The sequence below is a fragment of the Saccopteryx leptura genome, chromosome 8 (genome assembly GCF_036850995.1).
Source record: "Saccopteryx leptura isolate mSacLep1 chromosome 8, mSacLep1_pri_phased_curated, whole genome shotgun sequence".
Classification (NCBI taxonomy): Eukaryota; Metazoa; Chordata; class Mammalia; order Chiroptera; family Emballonuridae; genus Saccopteryx; species Saccopteryx leptura.
Genome location: NC_089510.1, coordinates 28,385,087 through 28,410,874, shown reverse-complemented (window position 1 = coordinate 28,410,874; position 25,788 = coordinate 28,385,087). Strand labels below are relative to the sequence as shown.

The 25,788-nt window shown below is 38.6% G+C and overlaps 1 protein-coding gene across 6 annotated transcripts in view; it reads left to right on the top strand.

The window, feature by feature from the left end:
* The first annotated feature begins 443 nt into the window (after positions 1-443).
* Positions 444-25,788, top strand: part of ADGRG7 (adhesion G protein-coupled receptor G7) — an 80,064-nt gene continuing 54,719 nt past the window's right edge. For 3 of the 6 annotated variants that reach the window (XM_066347163.1, XM_066347161.1, XM_066347167.1), the window contains exons 1-5: positions 444-800; positions 16,882-16,995; positions 17,971-18,075; positions 21,790-21,902; positions 24,478-24,627. In XM_066347163.1, coding sequence (XP_066203260.1) covers positions 686-800; positions 16,882-16,995; positions 17,971-18,075; positions 21,790-21,902; positions 24,478-24,627 — 597 coding nt within the window. In that variant the 5' untranslated portion in view covers positions 444-685. Of the gene's footprint in view, positions 801-2,093; positions 2,330-7,791; positions 7,842-11,512; positions 11,578-16,881; positions 16,996-17,970; positions 18,076-21,789; positions 21,903-24,477; positions 24,628-25,788 lie in introns of all 6 variants that reach the window. The other 3 variants (XM_066347162.1, XM_066347164.1, XM_066347166.1) reach the window with 3 other exon arrangements.

Sequence of the window (25,788 nt, the reverse complement as noted above, 5' to 3'; positions counted from 1 at the left end):
CAGGGGCAGGATTCAGCCTGTAACAGATGGGTGGTAATGTTGGGCATCAGGGCCCACCCTGCGCCTTTAATGCCTCATCACCCACGGCAGCTGTGAAAGTGTGGGTTCCCTAAGAGGAATAAGTACTGAACACACATGTGAATATCACTATTAGACCTCTTGCTGACCACCTCCTTCATTTCCCCACGAGGGAGTCTGTGTGGAGGAAGTGCCAGCTGGTCTACCTCTGCCAGCGCCTCCTAACAAAGTCCCAGGGAGCTAAGCCGCAGGTGGCCGGCAGGTCCGCTGCCTTCCTGAGTTCCACTCCGGGTTCTTTGGTTGGGTTCTCTTCCCTACTTCCTTGCTTGTCAAGACATTTACCCTTTGACCCTGTGAGTTACTCCCTCCCCTTCTTCTTTATTGCTCTGGGTTATCTTCCTGTTTTCAGGCTCCAGCTGCTCCTTTCATGTTCTCCTTCAGGGAAGGCAAAACTGCAGGCAGAGTGTGGACACTTTATTAGGTGATTCAAACTGCATCCTGCCTGATTACCCTAAAAAATTCTTTAAAATTACAGCATCTGCCTGACAGGTCAGTGAAAGAAAAAAATTATTTTTTGGAGTAGTTTTTTGATCCAACTTCTTATATTGAGAAGGAAAGAAGCTAGTTCTTTTTTACCCAACTAGTGGATTTGTGACTTGGCTTCCCCATGGCTTCCAGCTGTGCTTGTGACCTCAGGATGCTGGTGGCTGTGGTGTATGGGCTGCTGACCACCGTCGTTTTGGGACTGGGCATCTGGAGGGTCGTGGTCCAGATCAACGAAGGTAATGTCATCTTACTATGTTTAACTTAGATGAGAGAAGGCATTGAGCCTCTGTCCTTGACACCTGCCACAGCACTGAGAAGTGCCGTATCCGGGCAGAGGGTGCCCAACACAGAGCTATTTATGAGATATAAAATATAGGGGTCAACTGATGGCTGGCACATGGTTTTATATACATGAATACATGCATGTAAGTTGGCAAGGTAACAAATGACATGGCCCAATTGGCCTCTATATGCTGTTTTAACTCCTGACTGAATGGTTAGTGGAATAATAATTAAAATCATTAATAACACATTTTGGATTTGTTTAGCTAAATCTAAAAAAAGAAAATACTTACAGACACACAACTACACACATAATGAAACATACACAGAATGGAAATTAATTTCAAGAAGGATGTTTAAGAATGTTTCCTCTAGAATTGTAAATAAAATTATATTATGGTTTATACACAAAGTTCTCACTTTGCAGGAGAAGACAACTACTCAAAAATTAAGATAATTCAGGGAACAGTTGTCCTGGTATTCAACAAATACTTGTCAGTCACCTGCTATACGCTAGAGCTGACCCAGGGAACGGAGATGGGAGGGAAATGATGTGTAAACCAATGGTGTTAAAGGAAAGCCCCAGAAATTCACAACGGAGTTCCCATAATCCTCATACTGTTTTCCTGGGCTGTGCAGGTTCTCTTTAAGGGAGTCAAAGCTGGCTGTGCCCAGCACACTTTCATAAAAAACAGCAAGCTCCTAATGAAACTGAGTAAATAGGGTAAAGAATACCAGTCAGGAGAGGATAGAAGGAACGGTGGTCTGCCCTCTGAGAGGGTAACTGCAGAGGACAGAAGGTTGGGGAAGCCAGGAGCACAATGTGTAGTTATAAAGATCCACTGTAGAAGACAGAAGGAGTCAAATATATTGGCTGCTGATGAATTGGTAGCTGAAAATCAATCTTTTTTTTTCCACCAAAGAACAATATTTCTCGAATACTATATTACTAGGATTTAGAGAATTAGCATAAGAAAATGTATCAGAATAAAAAAAGTAAAATTTAAACTTGGGGAAAATGCATTTTTGTTTATTTGTAGCTTAGTTGAATTTTTTAAAAAATTATGAACTCTAGAGTTTGCCTGATTAAGGTTTCTAAGTTTGTAAGACCTTATTTAAAGGTATATGGTTTTTTGTTTGTTTGTTTATAAATATATGTAGAGAGAGAGACAGGAGGGGATGAGGAGGAGATTAGAAGAATCAATGTGTTGTTGCTTTACTTTAGTTGTTTATCGATTGCTTCTCAGATATGCCTTGACTGGGGGGCTCAAGCTGAGCCAGTGACCCCTTGCTCAAACCAGCTACCTTGGGCTTTAAAACAGTGACCTCTGGGTTCAAGTCAGTGACCTTGGGATCATGTTGATGATCCCACACTCAAGCCGGCAAGCCTGTGCTCAAGCTGCTGACCCCGAGGTCTCAAACTGGGACCCTCAGTGTGCCGGCTGACACCCAATCCACAGCACCTCCACCAGTCAGGCTAAAGGTATACTTTAAAGAAAATTTTCTCCCCTCCCTTCCTCCTTTGTTTGACATCTACTTTTAAAGGGAAATTTGCGGTGACTTGTAAAGGGCACAGGTACAACAGAATCATTAAAACAAGTACCCAAGTACAAAAATATCTTAAGAAAGAGGCCAGGGTAGAGACAGAAAGTATATGAAAGTCAAAGGGCTAAGGCCCCAAATAAAGAATAGTAAATAAAAAAGACCCCATGTAGAAGCACACCAGCTCCTCAGAAAGACAAATGTTTCCTTGCTTTAAGCAGAATTTTGAATAAGCTCTTCATATAAGGGACACCCTTCAGTTTTTGGGGTAAACCCTGTTGACCATGAAAGGGATACTGCTATTGTTTAAAAAAAAAAAGATTGAAAGACTGCTACTGCTTGCTGCTATAATTTGCCTTGTTTACTTTATTCATATTTTGTTTTAGTTGGTAAATCTGGGTTCATTTCACTTCACTCCCTCCCCCTCATTCCACTCCACTCCACTCATTCCACTCCACTCCACTCCACTCCACTCATTCCACTCCACTTCACTCCACTCCACTCCACTCATTCCACTCCACTCCACTCATTCCACTCCACTCATTCCACTCCACTCATTCCACTCCACTCCACTCCACTCATTCCACTCCACTCATTCCACTCCACTCCACTCCACTCATTCCATTCCACTCCACTCCACTCCACTCATTCCACTCATTCCACTCCACTCCACTCCACTCCACTCATTCCACTCATTCCCCTCCACTCCACTCCACTCCACTTCACTTCACTCATTCCACTCCACTCCACTCCACTCCACTCATTCCACTCCACTCCACTCCACTCCACTCACTCCACTCCACTCCACTCACTCCACTCCACTCCACTTCACTCCACTCATTCCACTGCACTCCACTCCACTCATTCCACTCCACTCCACTCCACTCCACTCCACTCACTCCACTCCACTCCACTCATTCCACTCCACTCCACTCATTCCACTCCACTCATTCCACTCCACTCCACTCATTCCACTCCACTCATTCCACTCCACTCCACTCCACTCATTCCATTCCATTCCACTCCACTCCACTTCACTCCACTCATTCCACTCCACTTCACTCCACTCCACTTCACTCCACTCTACTCCACTTCACTCCACTCATTCCACTCCACTCCACTCATTCCACTCCACTCCACTCATTCCATTCCACTCCACTCCACTCATTCCACTCCACTCCACTCCACTCCACTCACTCCACTCCACTCCACTCACTCCACTCCACTCCACTCCACTCATTCCACTCCACTCCACTCCACTCCACTCCACTCACTCCACTCCACTTCACTCCACTCATTCCACTGCACTCCACTCCACTCATTCCACTCCACTCCACTCCACTCCACTCAATCCACTCCACTCCACTCATTCCACTCCACTGCACTCTACTTCACTGCACTCCACTCCACTCATTCCACTCCACTCCACTCCACTCCACTCATTCCACTCCACTCCACTCCACTCCACTCATTCCACTCAACTCCACTCACTCCACTCCACTCTACTCCACTTCACTCCACTCATTCCACTCCACTCCACTCCACTCCACTCATTCCACTCCACTCCACTCCACTTCACTCCACTCCACTTCACTCCACTCCACTCCACTTCACTCCACTCATTCCACTCCACTCCACTCATTCCACTCCACTCCACTCATTCCACTGCACTCCACTCCACTCATTCCACTCCACTCCACTCCACTCAATCCACTCCACTCCACTCATTCCACTCCACTGCACTCTACTTCACTCCACTCCACTCCACTCATTCCACTCCACTCCACTCCACTCATTCCACTCCACTTCACTCCACTCCACTCATTCCACTCAACTCCACTCACTCCACTCTACTCCACTCCACTCCACTCATTCCACTCCACTCCACTCCACTTCACTCCACTCATTCCACTCCACTTCACTCCACTCCACTTCACTCCACTCCACTCCACTTCACTCCACTCATTCCACTCCACTCCACTCATTCCACTCCACTCCACTCATTCCATTTCACTCCACTCCACTCATTCCACTCCACTCCACTCCACTCCACTCACTCCACTCCACTCCACTCCACTCACTCCACTCCACTCCACTCATTCCACTCCACTCCACTCCACTCCACTCACTCCACTCCACTCCACTTCACTCCACTCATTCCACTCCACTTCACTCCACTCATTCCACTCCACTCCACTCCACTCCACTCAATCCACTCCACTCCACTCATTCCACTCCACTCCACTCTACTTCACTCCACTCCACTCCACTCATTCCACTCCACTCCACTCCACTCCACTCATTCCACTCCACTTCACTCCACTCCACTTCACTCCACTCCACTCCACTTCACTCCACTCATTCCACTCCACTCCACTCCACTCATTCCACTCCACTCCACTCCACTTCACTCCACTCATTCCACTCCACTTCACTCCACTCCACTTCACTCCACTCCACTCCACTTCACTCCACTCATTCCACTCCACTCCACTCATTCCACTCCACTCCACTCCACTCCACTTCACTCCACTCATTCCACTCCACTCATTCCACTTCACTCCACTCCACTTCACTCCACTCCACTCCACTCCACTCCACTTATTCTACTCCACTCCACTCCACTCCACTCATTCCACCCCACTCCACTCCACTCATTCCACTCCACTCCACTCCACTCCACTCCCTCTCTTTTTGCCTCCTCTCGCCCCACTTTATGTAGCCAATGAATGGTTTTGCTTTGGTCCCGTTACTTGGGTATAGAGATAAATTGTTTTTAAATTTATTTTTAAGGGAAGAATCATGATTATTTCATTATTTTATATTATAAAACTGACAATTAAGAAAACACCTTACTATATCCCAGGTACTAGGCTAAAAAATTCACATCCCTCATTTCATTTAATCCTGACAATCACTTTTGAGGCTGATATTATGCCCATGTTACAGATAGGAAAACTGAGGCTCATAGACTATTTTAAAGCTTACACGGTTGGAAAGTGTTCGTAATCATAATAGTAGGGGATGTTTTCTTTAACTCTTACCAATAGGAGAGTATTTTAACCTCCTAACATATTAGTCATGATAATTATGCCTTATTCAACTATATCCTATGCATCTTCTGGATCTTAGGACTTACTGCTCTCTGCCACCATGAGATTCTTTCCCACCTTCTCCAGCTGCCCTAACCTTCATTCCCTTATCACAAGACTCACTTATGCCTCAGGCTAACATGAAACTTTAGGTTGAAATATTCCCAAATGTGTGTTGTAAGGGAGAGGTCCAGGGGAATTTATTGATTTTTAGAAAATAATTTGTTCACAGGTAGCTGGTTTTCATGTTACTGAATTATAGTACTTCCTCAAGAGACAAATTTGATGATAAATCCAACTCATATGACTGTTGCTGCATAGAGGACAGATTGCATTTGGAGGTTTAACCAAGGTCCAGAGAGGCGTTTTCTGAAGAGATAAAGTTGGGTTTTAGGCAGTTGTAGTATTAAGTCTTCATCCTGCTATTGTAAATCTGTCCTCTGGTCCATTACTGGTCTCTCTTCTTGCTTCTTTATATAACCACTCTCTAAATCAGGAAAATAATTCTCATAAAAGGAAAGGGAATTTTTGAGGAATAAATCTTGTTATGTAATTGGTCCAGGGGCGTGGCTTATTTTGACATCAGAATTGGTTATGTTTAAGTTGCTGATTCTGTTTTTAAAGTCACTTTTTAAAGAATATTTATGAGTTTATTTGAGCCAAAACTGATGACAATTTCCAGGAAGTAAGATCTCAAATACTCTCTAAAGTCACTTTCTTAAATTAAGAGGCTAGAACCTTGGCTTAGCGGATTTTTCCTTGATTTCTAGGTGTTTGCTATTTACTCTTGGAATTCTGAATACAATCAGTCTTTGATAAGACATGTTATTGAAGGATATCTAATATAGAGTGTGGTTGTGAAGAGTGTGTCCATTAGAGCTGGTGGGAAAACAGTGCAAGAGTCGGGGAGGAAAAGCTTTGGAGCCCGACTGCCCAAATTCCAATTCCAATGCCAGCTCTTACTAGCTGAGTAAATTTGAGTAAGTTCCTCAACATTTCTGCCTCAGTTTTCCTATTATGGGAGTAGTAACAAACCCTACCTTATAGGGCTGTTATGAGGATTAAAGATGTACAAGTTTAAAATGATGTTTAATGCAGTGTAGGCACTCAATGAATGCTGGCTACTATTTTTAACTTATGAATTTTTGGATAATTTAGTGCATAGTTTTCTCCACTCCCTGAAATATAACTTGAATTGATGCCACTGCCCTATATTGGACCTTTGGATTTAAAGAGTTTATCAGACTGAAACTCTACAGTAGGTTTAATCATTAAGTTCAATTGACTAGCACATAACAGAAACAGGAACAGTTCTAGGGACCGCCATGTCTTCCTGCATTTGTTTTTAAAAAAATATTTGTATTATATTACACCACTGAGGCAAATTTTATTAAAATACTGACCAGCTTATTGAAATAAGTAAGTAGTTAAATTGAGCAACCTTTACCTCAAGATTACACTTTATGTGTATTATTTGTTTTTCTTCTAGAGAGAGAGTGGAAGGGAGAGAGATGAGAAGCATCATCTTGTAGTTGCATCATTTTAGTTGTTCATGGATTGCTTCTCGTATGTGCCTTGACTCCAGTTGAGCCAGTGACCCCTTGCTCAAGCCAGCAACCTTGGGCTTCAAGCCCACTAGTGACCTTTGGGCTTAAGTCAGTAACCATGGGATCATGTTGATGAACCCACACTCAAGCCAGCCATTCCCATGCTCCAGCTGACAAGTCTGCACCCATGCTGGCGACCTCGGGGTTTTGAACCTGAGACTGCAGTTTCCAGGTCGACGCTCTATCCACCGCATCCTCACTGGTCACGCTATTTGTTTAAATTTTTAAACTTTTCTGAACATTGTTCTGTCATTTAAGAGTAAACTTTATCCTCATCCAAATATTTCAAAATTTTCGCCTGGCACAAATAACAGATATGTGGATTTTAAACCCATAAAGACTCTAAACCAGACACTAGAGTTTCCTGATGGAATTTTTTTTGGCTAAGGAAAAATATTTTTATTCTCCCATTTAATCGAGCTAAAACTTTTGTAAATGATTTTAATTTTTGTCTAATTTAGGAGAAGAAATTCAATTCACATTTTCCATTTGAAATTTTAATATTTTATGTTATTTTTCTAAAGCAGTAGGATATATGGGCCACATATAGTCTGCATTTAATTTTCATAATGCGTAGTAAAGATATTGAAATTAGGGTTCATATTTCTACAAATCTTACTTATTACAACATAGGGAAATGTTATTAATGTTATGCCAATTTTATAAAAGAAAAACACTACTACTAAATATGTTCCAGTATATAGATTCTCCAGTAAAAAGAAACTGATGCTCACTTGCTTTCCCTGTGATACAGGTAAGCACTGGGATGAGGAAGCAGGAGCACTTGATTAGTAACCAAGAGATCTGAATTCTAGTCCCCACTCATCTATCAATTAATTATTTATCTGGAACAAACTATTTTTTATGTAAAATTTACTCTCTGTGTACTCTATATATAATTAAGGAAGTTGGGCTAGTGAATAATTAATGTTACTTTTATGAGTCTGTAATTTCAAAAGCTAGTTAGTTATATGATATAAACAAGACACTTAATCTTTCTGGGTCTGACTTTGTTTACTTAAAACACAGTAGCTTAAATATACCAATGCTACTTTTGTTATATTTCATGGGTAATTTAGGCATTTGAGAAGGTAGGGTCTTGAACTAGGGAGCATAGGGTGTTAAAAATATGATCACAATAGAGTGCGTAGCTCAGCTTGGGCTTGATATCCTTAATTGAAATGCAAATGGCAAAGGAGCCAGTCAGCACACATTTGTTGGTACCTTCCAGGCACTTGGCATTGTGGGAGAACCTAGAAATATAAGCTATGGCTCTTGCTCTAAAGGGAGTCAAAATATTCAGGTGTAAGAATGGTTCTTAACTTACAGCAAAAAAGGCAGACTGAGTAGACATAGATAGGCCTCCTTCTTACTTACAAATGCGAGGAAGCTAGAAATAAAATGTAATAATCATTTAAATATATAAACAGGCATTTTTCTTGAAGGGCAATCTCAGGCTGCAGAAACAAAGAGAAAAGTTAATAACATACTGGTGAGCGGTTCCTAGCATAAACTCCAGTGACTGGAGATTGTGGCTTCCATGCATACATGAGGACAGAAGGCAAGACTTCCATCCTGTGTGGAGTAGAGAAGCTGGATCTGAACCACAGGCATAACACCTTAAGCCTTAAAGAGTTGCCTTGGCCCTGACTTGGTGGCTCAGTGAATAGAGTGTTGTTCTGGTGCACCAAGGTCCCAGGTACTATCCCTGGTCAGGGCGAATATGAGAAGCAATCAGTCAGTGGACAACAAAATGGAAAGAGTTGGAGCTTCTCTTTCTCTCTCCCTTCCCCCTTTCCTCTCTCATACTCAAACCAATGTGTGTGTGTGTGTGGGGGGGGGGGCGGGGGAGTTGCCTTAACCATGACAAGGAGATTTAAAAAGTTCTCAGCCCAGAGAAGCATTAAATAACCCTATCATCTGTTCAGGCTCATGAATAGGGGGGGAAAAAAAAGTTACTACCAGTAATTTAAACCCCAGGCTATAGAATCTAAATTTGACCTATCTACACAGAGCAGAAACCCCCAAGAGAAGCAACTTACTTTTGCATAATATCCTTGTATCTCAAAATTTTGGTATAGTTGCTTATTATTTCCAGGGTTTGTGTGTGTGTGTGTGTGTGTGTGTGTGTGTGTGTGTGTGTGAGAGAGAGAGAGAGAGAGAGAGAGAGAGAGAGAGTGTGTGTGAGAGATTCTTTGGGATTTTCTATAGAGACAATTATGTCATCTCTGAATGAAGACTATTTGTTTTTTTTTTTTCACCCAATCTGAATACCTTTTATTTCTTTTTCTCGCTTTATTGCATTAGCTAGGACTTCCAGTATAATATCAAATAGCAGTAGATAATCTCAATCTTAGGGAAAAGCAATTAATATCTTATTATTAAGTATGAGATTAGCTGTTTCTGTAGGTGTTCTATATCAAATTGATGCAGTTCCACTATATTCCTACTTTGCTAAGAGTTTTTATCATGAATATGAGTCTGGTGCTTTTTGTTTTGGAAGGTTATTTTTATGGATTTAGTTTTTTCATCAATATAGGTCTATTCTGATTATTTCTGTTTGTGTATTTGATAGATTGTATCCTTAGAGAAATGTATCCACTTCATCTAAGTTATCAAATATGTGGACATAAGTTATTCATAATCTTTTATTATTCATGGAATGTTCATGGGATTAGTAGTGATGATACATTTTTTAATATTTGATTTTAGTAACTTGTGCCTTCTTTCTTTTTTTCATTGTTATACTGGCTAGAGGTTTGTCAGTTTTAATGGTTTTTTCAAATACCTTTTGATTTTATTGATTTTCTCTTCCCTGTTTTCAACTTTATTGATTTCTGTCCTAATATTTTATTATTTGTTTTCTTCTTTTTCCTTTAGACTAAAATTGTTCTTCTCTCTAGTTTAGTCAGGTGGAAATTTAGATAATTAATCTGATATCTTTTTTTCTTTTCTACCGCACACATTTAGTGCAATAAATGTACCTGTAAGCATTGCTTTTTGATGAAACTTAACCTCTTTTTTCACTAGATCAAAATATTGTTTTAAAAAATTTCTTGAGATTTCTTTAGCCCATATGTCATTTAGAAGTATGTTATTTAATCTCCAAATATTTGGTGAGTTGCCCAACTATTTTTCTGTTATTGATTTCTAATTTAATTCCATTTTGGTTTGAGAGAATGCTTTGTATGATTTTTATTCTTTAACAATTTATATATTTATTTAATTTTAAGTTTAAAAATTTTTTAAAAATTGTTAAGGTGTATTTTATAGCCCAGAATGTAATCTGTCATAGTGAATACTTCCTGTGAGCTTGAGAAGACTGTATTCTGACGACCTCACTGGATAAAATATACTATAAATGTCAGTTAGATCTAATTGACTGATGGAGCTATTCAGTTGAACTATATCCATTGATTTTCTAATTGATGGATCATTCAATTACTAATGGAAAGGTATTTAAGTCTCCAACTATATAGTATTGGATTTGTCTTTTTTTTTTTTTTGCATTTTTATCAATTTTTGCCTCATTGATTTTGACACATATTAAGACCTGGTAGTTCTTTTTGGAGAATTAACCCCTTTATCTTTATATAATGTCACTTTTTATTCCTGATAAGTTTTCTTGCTCTGAAGTCCACTATGTCTGAAATTAATATAGCCTCTCCAACTTTCCCTTGATAAGTTTTATCATGGTATATCTTTCTTCATCACTTTAAATTTATTGGTGTCTTTTATTTAGAATAAAAATTTTTTATAGGTAACATATAGTTGGATCTTACTTTTTATTCACTCATTTGGCCTTTGCCTTATAATTAGTATATTCAGACCATGCTGTTTAAAGTAATTATTGATATTTTGAATTAATATCTATCATATCTGTAACTGTTTTTATCATTCTTTTCTTTCTGTCTTCCACTGCCGTTGTCTCTTTTTGCCTTCTTTGATTTTAATTGAGCATTTTATTTATTTATTTATTTTTAATTTAATTTAATTTTAATTTATTGAGTGTACATAGATTCTAGTGTCCCCCCGAATACCTCCCCCCTCCCCCGAGTTCTCCACCACTAATTGAGCATTTTAAATGACTCCTTTCTTAGCATATACTTAAAAATATTTTAATGATTGTCCTAAAGTTTGTAATATACATTTACAATTCATCTAAGTTCACTTTCTGACAATTACACACAGCCTCTCGGGTAGTGCCAAAGCCTCATAACAGAGTATTCTCTAATTCTCCTTTTCCCTTATAACATTTTCATCATTCATTTTATTTGCCTATAACTATTATCACCTAATATATTATTGCTACTGTTATTTTAAACAAATTGTTTTCTGTTAAGTGAATTTAGAATAAAAAGCTAAAAGACTTTATTTTACCTTCATTTACTTTTTCTCTAATGTTCTTCTTTTTTTTTTATATAGATCCAAGTTTTTGACCTATATTATTTCCTTCTTTCCAAAGAACTTCTTTTAACAATTTTTGCAAGGTATGTCTACTGGTTACAAATACCCTCAATTTTTGTCTGAGTATGTCTTTATTTCTCCTTTACTTTAAAAGAAGAACCGCTTGGATACAGAATTCTTTGTTGGTGGTTTTCTTCTTTTAGCACTTTAAATACTTCATTCCACTCTTATTGCTTGTGTGGTTTCTGAAGAGAATTCCAAAGTAATTCTTTTCCATGTTTCTGTATAGGTAAGGTTTTTTCCTCTCTCTTTGCTTCTGTCAAAATTTTCTCAAAAAATTGGAACAGCTGAAGCTCCTGATGCTTCTCCATCTCTATGTAGTTTCTCTCTTTGATACTTCCTGCATACAGGCTTCAGAGTAGCCAGGTTTTTTATGTCACCTCTAGGCTCAAGTCTCCCAAGGCATATATATCCTGAGTGAGAGAGAGCTTGGTGGAAGCCAAATCTCCTCTTATGGTCTAGTCATAACATTGTTATGGTCTAAGAGAACATTGTTTCTCCTGCTCTATTGGTGGAGGCAGATACAAAAGTCCACTTGATTCCAGGAGAGGGAACAAAAACCCACCTCTCAATAGAGAAGTGTCATCATTACTCTGTTAGAGTGAGATGGGATACATAGTACAGCTGTCTGGAAAATATACTCTTTAAGGTATTAAGACTGAACCTTTATTTCCTGGCATTGTCCAGGCATGGCATGTGTCATGAGGACCTTGCATGAGCTAACTCTCTTTAATTGAGGCAGTTTCTTTAGACTAAGACCCAGCTAAGTGTTCTCAGTTGCCAACATTCCCGAAAGCTGAAGGAACGCGTGCTTCAGTCCTAAAGAGGAGGATCCAGGTGGCATACAGTAACACCACCACAGGTGCTAGGAGAGTTCTTGTAGAAGTTTCTTTGTGGGTGTAGATTTCCATTTATTTTTCATAACTGTCTAGGAATGGAATTTCTGTGTCATAGATAAGTGTACTTTTACCTTTATTAGAGTCTTGTCACACAGCCTTCCAAAAACGGTTGTACCATTTGAAATTCGCAGCAGCAATTTGCTAGAGTTCTAATTGTTACACATCCTCAACCACATTTAGCATTGTCAGTTTTTTAATTGTAGCCATTTTTGTCATTTGAAATTCATTCTGATTTCAAATTACATTTCCCTGATGACTAAAATGCTGAACATTTTCATGTGCTTAGTGCTCATCCATGTATCTTCTTTTATGAAGTGTCTTCTTAAGTCTTGTATACATTTAAAAAAATAGTCTATTTGTATTATTATAAGTAATGTATATATATATATATATTTTACAATTTAAACATTAAAATTCTAGCCTGACCTGTGCTGGTGCAGTGGATAAAGCGTTGACCTGGAGTGCTGAGGTCACCAGTTCAAAACCCTGGGCTTGCCTGGTCAAGGCACATACGGGAGTTGATGCTTCCTGCTCTTCCCCCTTCTCTCTCTCTCTCTCTCGCTCCCTCTCTCTTTCCCCTCTCTCTCTCTAAAAATGAATAAATAAATTTAAAAAAAAATTAAAATTCTAACTTATAATTAGAGTTACAATTCTAATGTATACTTATGGATATACTTCTTTTGTCAGTTAAATTTATTTCCAAAAATTTTAATAAATTTTATTGTAATTTAAATAGAAATAATTTTATAATATAATTTTTCAATCACTAATATGTATAAATAATATATATGTATATATTGCATCATGCAACCTTGCTAAATTCACTTATCAATTCAAGTAGTTCTTTTCGAGACACCTGAGGATTTTGAACATATTTGATGATGTCATCTGCAACAAAAGATAACTCTAGTTTTTCCTTTACTAATTTTATGGTTTTTATTTCCTTTTCTTGTTTATAGCACTGGCTAGCATCTTCAGTACAATATTGAATAAAAGTGGTTAGAAAATTATATTAAACTTTTTTCTGTCAATCTCAGGGGAAAAGCATTCACTATTATACTATTAAGTATGATATTATTGGAAGGATCTACATAGATGAATCATCAGTTTGAGAAAGTTTTCTTTTATTCCTTGTTTACTGAGAGTTAAAAAATAAGTTAGATGCGTTTTGCTCCTTGTACTTATTGAAATGAACATATGGTTTTCTTCCTTTATTCTGTCATATGGTGAAAATGAATGATTTTCTATTTTCTTTCTTTTTCTTCTTTTTCCAAGTGAGAGGAGGGAGATAGAGAGACAGACTCCTGCACATGCCCCAACTGGTAGCCACCTAGCAACCCCTGTCTGGGGCCAATGCTCTGCCCATCTGGGTCTATGCTCACAACCGAGCTATTTTTAGCACCTGAGGCAGAAGCTCCACAGACCTATCTTCAGCACCTGGAGCTGATGTGCTAGAACCAAATTGAACCATGGCTGCAGGAGGAAAAAAGAGAGAGAGAGAGAGAGAGAAGGGGGAGTAGTGAGAAGCAAATGATCACTTCTCCTGTGTGCCCTGACTGAGAATCAAACCGGAGACATCACATGCCAGGCAGACACTCTACCACTGAGCCAACTGGCCAGGGCCTGATTTTCTATTGTTAAACCAACCTTCCACTCTTAGAATAAACTTTACTTGGTCATAATACATTATAGAGTTTATATTCTGCTAGATTTAATTTGCTGCTCTTTTTAAAGGACTTTTTGCATCTGTATAAATGAGGTTAATTGGTATGTAATTTTCTTTTCTTATGTCTTCATTATATATTGATATAAGAGTTATCCTTAAAAAAAAGAAAAAAAAAGAGTTATCCTAAGATTACGAAATATTTGGGAAGTTTATCCCTTTCTTTATATTCTGAAAGAGTATATATAAGCTTGGTATTATTTCTTCCCTAATTCACCAGTAAAATTGTCTGGGTCAGTAGTTGGTTGGTTTTGGGATTTCCTCCTTATTGTTGAGTTCCAGCAGTTTTACCATAATGTGTCTAAATGTCATTTTCTTTTCTTTTTTTTTTTTTTTTTTTGTACTTTTCTGAAGCTAGAAACAGGGAGAGACAGTCAGACTCCTGCATGCGCCCAACTGGGATCCACCCGGCACGCCCACCAGGGGCGACGCTCTGCCCACCAGGGGGCGATGCTCTGCCCCTCCAGGGCATCACTCTGCGGTGAACAGAGCCACTCTAGCGCCTGGGGCAGAGGCCAAGGAGCCATCCCCAGCGCCCGGGCCATCTTTGCTCCAATGGAGCCTTGGCTGCGGGAGGGGAAGAGAGAGACAGAGAGGAAGGAGGGGAGGAGGGGAGGAGGGGTGGAGATGCAGATGGGCGCTTCTCCTATGTGCCCTGGCCAGGAATCGAACCCGGGTCCCCTGCACGCCAGGCCGACGCTCTACCGCTGAGCCAACTGGCCAGGGCCTAAATGTCATTTTCTTATATTTATTTTATTTGCACTTTACTGAGCTTCTTGGATCTATAGGTTAAGGTTCTTAACTGAATTTGAAAAATAGTGAACATTATTTCTTCAGATATTTTATTGGCTCAATTTCATCTCTTCTCCCCTCTGTGACTCCAATTGCATATAGATTGGACTGCTTGAAGTTTTCCCAAATGTTCCTGAAGCTCTCTTTATTTTTTAAACTTTTTTCTCCCTATATTTGAGGGAAATTCACACACACACTTTGAGCCTTTCTTCTATATGGTGTCATCCATTCTAGAATCTCTCTTTTCAACTTCCAGTTGTTATGCTAGCCCCACACAGGTTTCTTCCACACCCTGACCCATTAAAACTAGCTTTCTGCTGGATTTTCAACCCCTCCTGCTGAATCGACTAGGTAGTGCACTTAGTGGAAAGACTGTATAAACTTGTAATACCTTTCATTTTCTGTATGCTTTTAATTGCTGTCCAATGTCCTCTAGTTAATTGCTTTACTTTTGTCCAAAGTTTTAAATTGTTATCTGTAAGAGGGTTAATATAGTACAATCTACTTCATCATTATTGGAAGTAGAACTTCTTCATATTATTAAGCTTCGTTAATTTTTTTTTAAGTGAAAGGAGGGGAGATAGTGACACAGACTTCTGCATGTGCCCTGGCCAGGATCTCCCCGGCACCCCCCATCTGGGGCTGAAGCTTGAATCAACCAAGCTATCCTCAGTGCCTGGGGCCCACGCTCAAACAAACTGAGCCTCTGGCTGCAAGAGAAGGAAGAGAAGGAAGAGATGGCAGGGAAGAGGAACAGATGGTTGCTTCTCCTGTGTGCCCTGACTGGGGATGGAACCCAGGATAGCTACATGCTGAGCCGACATTCTATCCACTGAGCCTATCAGCCAAAGCCAAGCTTAGTTAATTTGTTCAACACCCACCTTGTCTTCAAATTTAGTGTCTCCAACCCAAAATAACCAGTCACTACATTGTTATAATCCTAACCCAGGTATGCTTTCTTAATCTATTGACACCTAACCTCCTTAAAGCTACTGCTTTAGATTGGGTCCTCACTTAATGGATCTTACTTGCCTTACTCCTATACTGCCTGAGGTATCTTCCAAAAAAAAATTCTTTATTATGTTGCTCAGGACCCTCTCTAGGCTCCTGCAGTATTAAATCCACTTGCCTTGGTCTATAAAACTACTCATAATCCAATCCATGTCCTGCTATTGCTCTACATAGAATCTGTGCTCCTGATATATTAAGCTTTTCTCTGTTTCTCAGACAGATCAGAACTTTCCAAGTTTTTGTATTTTGTACATTGTATCTTGCCTTCTTGGGCTATCCATTTGCATTTGGCTTCTTAGATTTAGTCTTAAAGTTTGATTCAAATAACAGCTCTTCTGGAAAGTCTTCCCTGGATAGTTACCTCTGTCCTCATCATCTCTCTTCTATATTCGTACAGCACTTACAAATTTGTGTATTGAGTTGGTCTATCTACCTTGTCTATCATCTATCTATCTATCTATCTATCTATCTATCTATCTATCTATCTATCTATCTATCATCTATCTATGTATCTATCTATCTTTCTATGTATCTATCATCTATCATCTATGTATCTATGTATCTATCTACTTATCTATCTATCTATCTATCTATCTATCTAATCTATCTATCATCTCTATATCTACCTATAATCTATCATCTATCTGTCACCTGTATAATCTCTTGTTTCCCTAAATAGGTTCTAATGTTCTTGGTCAAGGTGTTGTGTCTTTCAAATGTAGTATTTTAGCATCTATAAAGTATATTTATCATTCTTTACCATGTGATAATATTATAAAGAATATACCTCAGCAATGCTACTCAAAGTAATGATTTCACATATGAAAATTAAAGGCCACAAACTTAAAAGGAGAAACAAATCAGCCAGTTCATATACGATTGTGTTATTCATTGTTTTTTAGGAACATCTACCTCCTCATCAACCGATCCTATAGGGTTCTGCCAGAATAGTGGAACCTTTCAAAATGGCAGATGCATTTGTCCAGAAGAGTGGACAGGACTGAGATGTACAATAAGTAAGTTTCTTGGGATAATACTGGGTTGTCAGGGTTAGGTGACTCTTGTGTTAATTAGGACAGCAGCAAAGCTTCTATTAATGATTATAGTAACATGGGCATAATAATAATGGCTTTAAGATGTGTTTGAGTTTTCTTCTTTGGCTATTTACCTGTAAGTTCAATGTATCTTGTCTGTTTCCCAACTATCAAGTTTCTCTGTAAACTCGTCATTGCTTTTCTTTTGGATGCAGTGTTCAATAGAGAGTAGTGGGTGATTGGGTTTTCTTAGGTTTTTTTCAACTGGTGATGAGCCATATCATACCATTTTAAATATCACAATACTAACACTATTTAGCTTTTATGAAATCAAGATGCATTGTTCAATCTGAGTATATACTTGGATGAAGTTTTTGTTTTTTTTCTTCTCCTAAAAAAATGTTATTAATTAGTGGTTTGACTTCAATCAATGGTATCTAAGAATCAGAGTTCAAATTCACCTGTCCATCTGCAATGTGTTTCTCAACACTGCACACTTCATGCTGCCTGCTTAGGCTCCAGAGTTCCAGAAGCACACTCCAGCCATTTTCTACACTCCTACCAGCCAGCATATTCCACATACCCAAGACTTTGGCTGTTTTTCTTTGACCCACATCCTCATGATACACTTTGCCACTATAGGCTCTAGGTTTTCAAAATTTTAACTAAGTTAATACCCTATTCTTGCTGTTATGTTTAGTGACTACATCCTACCTCTACCAAGTTATATGTTGTGCACATTTTAACTGGAACCTGTTATCTAACATACTAGTTTTTCTAATGGTGGTAACTTAACTGGATAAGAAAGTATAAAGTTCCTGGTGAGCCAATGAGTCCTATAAACTTTCTGTTATTCTTCAAATTATACTGGGTATGTTTTGAACTTTGACTTTTATCTGGTTTGAAAGTTGAAAAAAAGTATAACTTAAAATAAAAAAAATTTTCTTTTTATTGTAGTTAATTTCTGTGAAAACAGTACCTGTATGAACTTTACTTTTCCAAGAATTCCAGTCGGAAGATATGGATCTTCCATGGAAAAATGTGGGAAGGAAACTCCAAATGGTATGTCCTTTTCTAAACATCTCCCCTGTTTAGGCATATAAATCCCTATACTGAGTCGTAACTATCATCCCTGTAACTAGTACTAGGTTCCTGGAAAAGGCAACAAGGGGAGTTTTATAAAAGGGTTTGGTTCTCTCTTATAATGCCAATGTCCAAAGTTTAGGGTATTACCTCACATAATTCTGATTTTCCTAAAAACCTTAATATGAATTTTAATACCTTAATTGGTAAATTTCTTTTACTACTTCTTCAGTTGTTTAATTTTTCCAGCTTACTCTATCTCCTGGAGTTTGATCAGGTTAATGTCTGCTCTTCTTTTATAATTAAATTAAATTTCTTTATTTATATTTACTTTGACTTATTGCAGTGACATAAAATTATATGGGTTTCAGGTGTTCAAGTCTATAAGACATCACCTGTACATTGCACTATGTGCTTACCACCCCCAAATAAAGTCTCCTTCTATCACCATTTATCTCCCATTTACCCTCTCTACCTCCCCCCATAACATTGGCTCTTTAAGTTATATAATTTGTCTCAATAAAAAAAATTAGGTACATTATTGATTTAGGCCATATCTCTTTTCAGATTTTACCTAAGTAGAGATGCACAGCTAAATCTATTCATAGTTGGGAGTACTTCATTTCCTTGGTTATTTTATTTATCTATTTATTGTTAAGATTTTATTTATTGATTTGAGAGAGAGAGAGAGAGAGAGAGAGAGAGAGAGAGAAGAGAAAGGAGCAGGAAGCATCAACTCGTAGTAGCTGCTTCTCGTATGTGCCTTGACTGGGCAAGCCAGTGGATTTGAACCAGCGACCTCAGCATTCCAGGTCGATGCTATATCCACTGCGCCACCACAGGTCAGGCATCCTTGGGCATTTTAGTTATCCATCTTGCAACATTGTCTAGTTTCATCATACCTTTCTTGAAGCATGATGACCTTGCTTGCAGAGAGGTATTCCATAAAGAAAGGCACACATAATATTTTCTATTTTTAACACTCTCCATAATGGTATTTAGAATTTTGATGGCTTATTTGATTTTAATGGAACATTGGGTAATGTCTTCTGAGAGTAGCTCTTAGAAATTCATAGACCCCTTTCCTGAAAGCTTAGAGCCCACTGAGCCAATTATTTTCCCTAAATGTTTTACGTGTTTTTTGTTTGCATGGACTTTCATCCGACCAATCCTCATACTTCTCATCTTCCTACGGGTTATTATCCACTTTCTTCAAAATTGGATAGCTCAATTACACAGCCAATTCTAGCTCATTTGTAAAAATGTTTGCTAGAACTTTTATCAAGAATGACCCTAAGAAGAATTTTACATTTTTTTAGATGTTTACTTTTGTTTACACCAAGGGCTCTTTGAAGCACTAAATAAATTCCATGTACTGCTCTTTCCTGTGTAGAAGGAAATACATTATCTCTTAGATTATGTAGATTGGTATTCCATTGCAGAATCCATATTGCCTCTGCCCACATGTATTTCATTCTTACTCAAGTATTCATGATACTACTCTTCTCATGGGTACTACCAGCCTCTTCAGCAAAAGCTAAGAGGGTGCTCAGCTGTATTGATACTTTTTATACTATATGGTATGTTTATGCATACCTATTATCTTCATTTTTATATGTTTTGTAGTTTTAAGTATTTTACAATAATTTATAAGACAGCTATAGGTACAAAAAGGCATAACTGTGTGCCAATAATCAGGAAGAGTAAAAATGTCAGTAATATACCCACCAAGGGTTAAAACACTTGCTTAATACATATTACATTTTTGTGACAAGACAATCAATATCTTTCAATTGCTTATTTATATTCTTTTCTGAGCAACTATTATGAAAATGTTTATTATACGTGCTTTTGAATTTCAGAATGAGCCCATAAAATAATTTTAAAAATATAGATTCTAGTGGCAAATTTGCATTTAGTTTTATATTAAGAATTACTTATAACTATTCAAGTTTATATAGCAAATGAGCAAAATACTTTTTAATGATTTTCAGTAGGTAGATATAGAGGAAAAGCTGCATTTGAAATAAGGCTGCTTAAAAAATAAAATTCTACATATGTGTTTGAAATTTTTATTATGTCATAGTATAGAGGTGGAAACATCACATAACAGTGACCTCAACCTTCTACTTGAAGTATTCTAAACCTCTACTTTAAGTATTCTAGAAGCTATCTCTAATTTCAGTATTTCTGGTTGTTTCCCAAGAAGCAGTGTCCAGAGCTGGTCCTGAGGAAAGTTTGATCTACTGATCAGCTATCTTTGTAATGACAGCTGAAGGTGATTTTATCTAGTAACGGCCTCTTAAGTATTAGCCATAAATGGACATGAAGGTCAGGATGATCAGGTGATAATCCTAGAAAATAAATCCAATGATTCAACAAGTATTTATTGAGCCTGACCTGTGGTGGCGCAGTGGATAAAGCGTCGACCTGGAAATGCTGAGGTCACCGGTTCGAAACCCTGGGCTTGCCTGGTCAAGGCACATATGGGAGTTGATGCTTCCAGCTCCTCCCCCCTGTCTCTCTCTCCTCTCTCTCTGTCTCTCTCTCTCTTCCCCTCTCTCTCCTCTCTAAAATGAATAAATAAAATAAAAATAAATAAATAAAAATTAAAAAAAAAAAAAAAAGTATTTATTGAGAGCTAACTAAATATCAAATAGGTGCTTCGATACAATAGAGCTCTTTACCTTTCAGGCGGTATCTCGGTTTGGAAGAAGAAGGATCAACTTATAATTCAATATCTAGTAGGAGTTTCCATACTGTTTCTGCTCTCTTAGCCTCATATTTCCTCAGCACATTCAATTTAAAGCCCTGTCCCTCCCTGCTGGAAGGCAACTCTTCCTTGAAGACTTCAAAGGAAGGAGACAGTCAACTGTTCTTTTGAATACCAGGTTTAAAAATCAAGACAAGTAGTTATCTGCCTAAAATATACTTGTGGTAACTGATTTATTTTTCTACCGCTGTGTAACAAACCACCCCAAACTCAGTAGCTTAAAACAATAATGATTCAGCTTTTTCGGTTTTGTGGGTTGACTGTAGATGGACTTGGCAGTAGAAGGTCTAAGATGACCTCATTCACATGGGGGCATTGGTGCTGACTGTTGGCTGGGGTGCCTCAGTTCTCCTCTATGTGGCCTCTCATCCCCTAGTACAGCGGTTCTCAACCTGTGGGTCGCGACTCCGGCGGGGGTCGAACGACCAAAACACAGGGGTCACCTAAAGCCATCGGAAAATACATAGTGCGTATCAGATATTTACATTCCGAATCATAACTGTAGCAAAATTACAGTTATGAAGTAGCCACCAAAATTATTTTTTGGCTTGGGGTCACCCCAACATGAGGAACTGTATTGTGGGGTCACGGCATTAGAAAGGTTGAGAACCACTGCCCTAGTAGATTAGACTTGCTTCCTTATATGACAGTCTCAGGATATCATTCCAAGAGGACAAAGGCCAGAACTTCAAGGCTTCTCGAGGCCTAAGTTCTGGAACTTATACAATGTCATATTTAGCACATTTTATTGGTCAAAGAAAGCTATAAGGCCAGCCTAGATTCAGCAAATAGAGGAACTGACCACCTCGTGATGAGAAGACCAGCAAAGTCATATTGTGAAGGGGTGTGTGTACAGGAGCATGCAGTTGCTGTGGCCATCTTTGCAAACACTGTCTTTTTCTTGTTTCTGTTTATTAAAGCGGGCAATCCGAAAGCCACCCGGCTGTGCAACTTTACTGATGAGGGAGAAATAAAATTACAAGCAGTGGTGATAGGAAATTGCAGTGTAAATCTGGGAACCCTGGAAATGCAGGTATGCCTGGTGGCCTATGTGATAATAGGCTACTGGAAAAAGCCTGATGGTCAAATTAATGCTTTTTAAAACACTCAAATTAGAAATAGTAAAAACTATTAACTAAAAACTTTTTATTTTAAGTTGACATCTGTTTCTGAAAAAGGATAATTGAACATGTTGCTCAGGCAAATATTAGCAAATAATCATCTTTAGCACATTTTTGCGTGAGTGTGACAGAGACAGAGAGAAGGACAGATAGGGACAGACAGACAGGAAGGGAGAGAGATGAGAAGCATCAATTCTTTGTTGCAGCACCTTAGTTGTTCATTGATTGCTTTCTCATATGTGCCTTGATTGGGGTACTACAGCAGAGCAAGTGACCCCTTGCTCTAGCCAGCGACCTTGGGCTCAAGCTGGTGAGCCTTTCTCAAACCAGATGAGCCCGCGCTCAAGCCAGCAACCTGGGGTTTCAAACTTGGGTCCTCTTCGTCCCAGCCTAATGCTCTATCCACTGCGCCACCACCTGGTCAGACTATATAGCACATTTTAAACAGCCTCATCTTTTTAAACCAGTGAAGTTCTGACCAAAAACAGATCCTTGACATTTGAGAACAAAAGGAAGATATTTTAATGGTCTACATCAGAAGAAAAAAAAATACTATTACCAAAGACCTTTTGAAGTAGGAAACTCCAGATCCTGATGGTAGTCTCAGGGCTGTATCTGTGAGCAGGTGAAATAGAAAGTATATTTGAGTAGAAAAGTTTTTAGGCAGATCAAATTATTTTGACTAAGGATATACCCAAATGTAAATACGTAGAATAGCTAACACCTGGGGCCAAACAAGGGGTGAAAGAGGAAACTTATCTTTATGAGATTCTCCTAGGTGCCCTGTGTATTATATATTATTTAGTTTTTATTGAATCTCTGTGAGTTAGATGTTATTCCCATATTATAGACAATCATAGCTAATAACACTAATTATTGAGCACTAACTCATGTTACAGGCTGTGCTGAACATTTTATACTACTTTATCATGTTTGATTCCTGTAGCACCTCTATGGATAAGTATGGATGTGCTCATTTTATAGACAGGAAAACTGGCTCTGAGAGGTGCAGTATTTTGCTCGGTGAATCACAGCCAAAAAGCGATGGGGTTGCTTTTGACTTTACACGCTGTATCATACCAGCTATCTAATTGTAGATGGGCAGGGGTGGGGATGGTAGTGGGTGTGGAGGGGGCTGCCAACCACGTAGGTTGTGCCAACCACACAGACTGTGGGAAAGAAATGAGGTTCTGGAATCTGACAAGCCCGTATTTGATTATTAGCTCTCCACTTCCAAGCTAAGTGACCTTTGGGTTTGCTTTATATGTTCTCCAAGGCTTTAAATAGGAATGAGAATGCTCAACTCATAATCTTGTTTTGCATATTAAATGTGAAAACACCTGTAAAACATTTAGCAAAGCGCTTAGCATGGAGCGGGGACCTGGCTATTGAGAGCTGTGTCTGTCTTCTGACTGGATATTGCTCCCAACTCTTTCCTTAGCTTGACTAACCTATAATCTTGCTTTGATTTTTGCAATATTGCTGCCATCTAGTGGAAAATGAATACACATACGCACAGGCAGACAGACAGACAGACACACGTTGACCTCCAGCTCCACTAATGACAATAGGAATTAATATACTGTAGGTCAGGGGTCCCCAAACTTTTTACACAGGGGGCCAGTTCACTGTCCCTCAGACCTTTGGAGGGCCGGACTATAAAAAAACTATGAACAAATCCCTAAGCACACTGCACATATCTTATTTTAAAGTAAAAAAAACAAAACAGGAACAAATACAATATTTAAAATAAAGAACAGGTAAATTTAAATCAACAAACTGACCAGTATTTCAATGGGAACTATGGGCCTGCTTTTGGCTAATGAGATGGTCAGTGTCTGGTTCCATGTTTGTCACTGCTAGCCGTAACAAGTGATATGACGCGCTTCCGGAGCCCTGACACATGCATCCCGCATTGCTGCGCTTTGTGTCGCCACCACATACAGCACACAGGATGCATCCTGTGCTCCTCTCACTGACCACCAATGAAAGAGGTGCCCCTTCCGGAAGTGCGGCGGGGGCCGGATAAATGGCCTCAGGGGGCCGCATGTGGCCCGCAGGCCGTAGTTTGGGGGCCCCTGCTGTAGGTGCACAACAGAGCCTGGAAGCCAGTTGGTAGCTGAGGTGGTGGTTGTCTAGGTCAGTGCTGTCCAAACTGTGCTGAAAAGCTAGTTTTTAAAATCTCCAACCCATGGCAGATCAATACTCTTGTAAAACACAATAAAAATGATTAACTTGGAAAATGAAATGAAAAAACATATATAAGATAAAAATCCATTTAAAAATTATTAGATGCAACAGCATAGAAGTGTTATATAAGTTTGAAATTGTTACATAACTTACATAAGGAAAGACACAAATATGAAAAACTGGTGGATGTGACGCTCCAGAGATTGAGGCCCAACTAAACTCAAGCCTATTCATCCGTAGTTGCCTGATAGGTGTTTAAATGTTGATGTATTAAGTTAGTTTTTTTTTTTTTAATAGATAGACGATATCTCTAAAAAGTCTGACAATATTTCCAGAGAAGCCCAGGTTTTAACATCTGATACCAATAAATTAACTCCTAATAACATCACTGCTGCTACCAGAGTGGTTGGACAGATCTTCAATGATTCCAGAGGAGCTACATCTCAGGTAAAACTTACAAGATTCTTTTTTAAAGGGAGAGGAAGAAAGAAAGAAAGTCATCCCAAACTTTATTCCTTATTCCAGGTTATGGACGTGGCCATGGCTGAGGTTGCTTAAAACCATTTTGCAGAGCATTCTTTCTGTGAGATGCTCAAAGAAATTTTAAAAAGCCCCCATTGTCCACACACTCTCTTTTAGAATGTCACATGATCATTATCATGTTAAATCTGGATAAAGCAAACAAATCTATTTCATCTTATTAATATGTCCACCAACTGCGTTTGACCTCTGCATCTCTATACAATTCCCAGTAACTGGTGTTCCAAGGAACCCACTTTGGAACATGATGTTTTAAACTGTGACCTCTTCCTGCTCAACATATTTGCATTTTAGTTTTGGCTTTCTAAAAAAACTTAAGCCTAGTTTACATATCTGATATTTTAAAGTGCTGAACTCTTGTACTTGAAAATAAGAACTATAGTCAACATTTACCAGTTGGCACAGGTTGGGTCCTGGTCATCAGGGCTATGAACCACCAATATGGACTGACCCAGCTGAATGTCAGCGTGGCCTGACAATGTCTACTTCTTTCTTCTATTACCTTTAAGCATTGTATTTCAAAAAATATTTTATGTTATCCTAGCTCCTTTGGAAATTAAGTGGGATTAAAATCAAAAGTCCTCCTGGGCATTTCAAAAGTTAATAAAAACAGAATTGAAAGAAAAAATGATCACCAAATGTAGAATTTATGGAAGGATTATATAAAGGCAGAAGGTATTAGTAACTGAAAAGAGGGCAGTTAAACAGTAACCAAATGCCAGGATATCCTTTCCATTGTACTCCTGATTTTTTAATTGTAAGAAAACTAGAAATAATGTTACTAAATCTTAGTGTAACTAATAAGTTATATTAAGTATTGTGAGTTGTGATGTTCTGATATTCTGCTTTTGTATCCAAGCATCTGCTTTAGTGTTCTTGGGGATGAGGTGGTAGTTCTTTGAAAGACCTTGCTATTAGGTCAAATTCAGAGACTTAAGTCTCCTAGTTGACTGCCTCAATTTATATTTTCACTGTGTCTTATCCTTATTCACTCTGCTATCTATGTAAATAAAAAACCAAGCCTTTAGTTTCACTTGATACCATAATAATTCAGGATGATAGTCATGA